Below are 3348 nucleotides of genomic sequence, written 5' to 3'. Positions count from 1 at the left end.
TAAAACACAGTTTAAATTACATTACTCTTACCCTTCTTTTTCTCATTCTGCATTTCAGCCAGCAACAGCTTTTGGGGCTCTCCTAAATACCCTTTCTTTGCAAATGGAAGGTGCTACACACTTTTTGTTTCCTCACATGCCGACCTACGCTTGAAAAACTGTCAGGTAAAATAATCTAGTCCAGGCAAACAGAACAGACAGGTGGGAAAGAGGAGCTGTGGGCAGAATCTTCAGTCCTGAGCCCCGCAGGGGCTTTTGTGTCATGGCCTTTGTGCAACTTAATAGCGAGTGTGAGTCTGCAACAGGCCCATAATCTCATGTTTTGCAGTGGGAGAGCTGTAATTTATTTGTGAAGGGTGTGCATGTCTTGCCTTGATTAAATTGTATCAGAACTCACCATCATGCCTGTGCTGGATGGCAGGAAGGTGGTTGGGAAGGAGGTTAATCGTGGACACAGTGTTTTCCAAGCCTCAAAGCCCTGTCACACTGCTCCCTAAGGAGAGTCTCAGCAGAAAAAGATTTGCTCCTTCATTCATTTCATTCACTCTTTCAGCCCAAACACTGACTCCTCTCCCTGTAACACAGAGCTTATCATCATATTCCCATGGAATGCTCATCCTGTTCTCACTGAAATTGCCTCCTGCTTTATGAACAGATGGTAATGCAGTCAGTATTGTGTATGTAATTGTGGATACAATCAGCCCTTTGTAATTAAAGCATGGGCTGGAGTGTGTGTGTGCAGGAGACACGGCAGCTTTGCAGGTGTGGAGCATGTCCTGGCAGGGGTTTTTATGGGGTGATGCTCTGGAGTCATCAGAGATCCCCAAATCCAGTGTGTGGGTGTGTTAAGGAGGGTAGGACACACCAGTTAAGGAGTCTGGATTCACTGAACTCAGTAGCATCCTGGAATATCCTGTGTGGGGAAAGACCCCCAAGGCTCATCAGTCCCACTGCTGGCCCTGCACAGACACCCCAACAATCCCACCCTGCCCCTGAGAGCTCCAAACAGGGAAAAGTCTCCCCTCAGTCTCCTCCAGGATGAACCAACCAAGTGCCCTCAGCCACTCCTCATATGGCCCCTCCAGACCCTTCAGAGCAGTGTATGGTGGAGTTCAGAATTCCTGCTATTTCCAGTGCCAGGAATACACCCCACTATCCAAAATCTTAACCTAACCAAAGATCCCAGCCATGCCTGCTCAGGGAATTGAATTCCCAGACCTGCCAGTCCCTGCTCTGTGATCCCAGCGTGTTTTCCTTTCCTCCACAGCCATACTGTGGGGTTTCTAAGAAGACCATCCTGCTGAAAGGAATCCAAGAGGTGGAAGAGGATGAGGAAAGTATCCAGGACATGATCGAAATCCACTTCCAAAAGCCGAGTAACGGCGGTGGGGAAATAGAGAACATCAAATATATCTCAAAGGGAGCAGCATATGTTTGCTTTGAGGAGGATACTGGGAGTGCCATCTAGGAACTCAGAGTGAACTCCTCAAATTCCGAGTTTTTGCCGCATCAGAGGCATGGGAGCTGTGCTTTTATGTTTGAAATTTATCCTTGTGAAAGAGGAATTACTGCCTTTCTGATTCGTGCAATGGCACAGGCTCTGCGTGGAAATGCAGCAAAACTCACTGCTTGGGCTTCCAGAGGAAAGACACAGAGAAAGCCTTTATCACACTTGAAACATCATCTGAGATTTAATGCAAAGTTGCAAATTTTGTATCTTGTAAATTTTATATAGTTCACATACTCCAAAGTGGGATAAATATCTTATTTCTTACATTTTGGATCCAAAAGCCCTGTGTAATCCCAATCCAAAGCCTGGAACAGACCTGCTTTGTTGAAGTGCCAGATCTTCAGAAGGTGGCTCTGACACAACTCCAGTCCTGCTGAGGCTGCTGAGGGCCACCAGAACTCAAATACCTGAAAGAAATCCTGTAATTTCATCAAATCCAATTACTAATGGAATTAAAATAGAAAAAAGGGAAAGGGGCAGTGCAGAAACATCAGTTCCACTCAGGGAATTGCACTTAAAAAGGAGTGCCCTGACAGGAATGCTGCCTTTAGCTGCTGAGCTTCTACTAATTCACAACCTGCTTTATTGTTTGGGTTAAATATTTGTTTCTACAATTAAATTTTTCCTCATTTTTGTCCATGTTTTTTTCTTACTTCAAACTATTACAGCCCAGGATCGAGCTGATGCTTTATCTAAACCAGGCTGGTTTTGTAACAACCCTGGGGAAACAGCCTGAAGGGATCTGGTGACTCCCAGGCTCTGGGAGGGTGTGTAGAGAGGGAACAGGGAAATGCAGAGTCAGAGGAGGATTTGTTTTCCAGGGAAAAATGCTTTTCCTTTTCTGCTGTCATCCTTGGAAAATAAATCCTCCTCTGACTTTGCATTTCCTTATCTTTTGCTGAAATGCTTTGGCCACAACGACCTTAATTTCAAAGTAACTTGAGTCTAACATTGAAAATAACTTATTTTCAGGGCATTTGACATGTTGGTGCAGGAAATGGACAATGCACCGAGCTCTCAAAAAATACCTCAGGGATTATTATTCCAGAGAAATTTAGCTGGCAAGAGACTGAGTTGAATAAGGGAAACTAAAAGCCTGCAAGCAGCAGTTTATTTTGAATTTACTATTGAGTGAGATACATGTGACTGTAGCACCTCTTGCTGTTTAGTGCATGCAAAGGCATGGATTGATTACCTGACATTGGGAAGTAATAATAAGAATAATTAAAAAGAAGAGCAGTACTGAAGTATTTATGGAGATTATGTGCTTCTGCACACTTTAAAAACATGGTAAAATCAGACACCCTGAAAAGAAGGGGGGAAAAACCTGAAGAAGGCAAAAAATGTCATGAATTTTAACTGTGCCTCATTGTTAAATACTGAGGACTAAATCCTTAAAAAAGGAGAAAGTGTAAAATTCTCATAAGGTGTCCCAGTGTGCAGAGTAGTGAGAAGCTGCAGGTTTTAAGTACCTAAAATCAAGATTATATTTTAAGTAACATTTTAAGGCAATGTCTTGCTAATGAATTCTCCCTGATGAATTACGGTTTATGATGATGATTACACAGTTAAAGTTTAAAGCAGTGGTGCCACACGAAGGCTGGAGACTGCTTTTAATGGTGAAAAATAAGAATACAGTGTCTGTGACACGTGTGCCTTGATATATGTGTGCTTTGACATATGTCTGGCTGTGCCATGTGTGGGCTGTGCCATGTGTGTGCTGACATGTGTGTGCTTTGACATGCGTGTGCTTTACCACGTGTGTGCTGTGCCATATGTGTGCTTTGAAATATGTGTGCTTTGCCATGTGTGTGCTGCCACGTGTGTTCATAGAATCA

At 43.5% G+C, this 3348-nt stretch overlaps 1 protein-coding gene across 2 annotated transcripts in view; it reads left to right on the top strand.

The window, feature by feature from the left end:
* NMI (N-myc and STAT interactor) overlaps positions 1-2741 on the top strand; it is a 10832-nt gene extending 8091 nt beyond the window's left edge. For both annotated transcript variants that reach the window (XM_017823803.1, XM_017823802.1), the window contains 2 exons: positions 59-165; positions 1268-2741. In XM_017823803.1, coding sequence (XP_017679292.1) covers positions 59-165; positions 1268-1468 — 308 coding nt within the window. In that variant the 3' untranslated portion in view covers positions 1469-2741. The remainder of the gene's footprint in view (positions 1-58; positions 166-1267) is intronic.
* Positions 2742-3348: the final 607 nt, after the last annotated feature.

This window comes from Lepidothrix coronata, unplaced genomic scaffold (genome assembly GCF_001604755.1).
Source record: "Lepidothrix coronata isolate B3197 unplaced genomic scaffold, Lepidothrix_coronata-1.0 Scaffold105, whole genome shotgun sequence".
Taxonomy (NCBI): Eukaryota; Metazoa; Chordata; class Aves; order Passeriformes; family Pipridae; genus Lepidothrix; species Lepidothrix coronata.
This window is presented reverse-complemented; position numbering and strand designations above follow the sequence as displayed.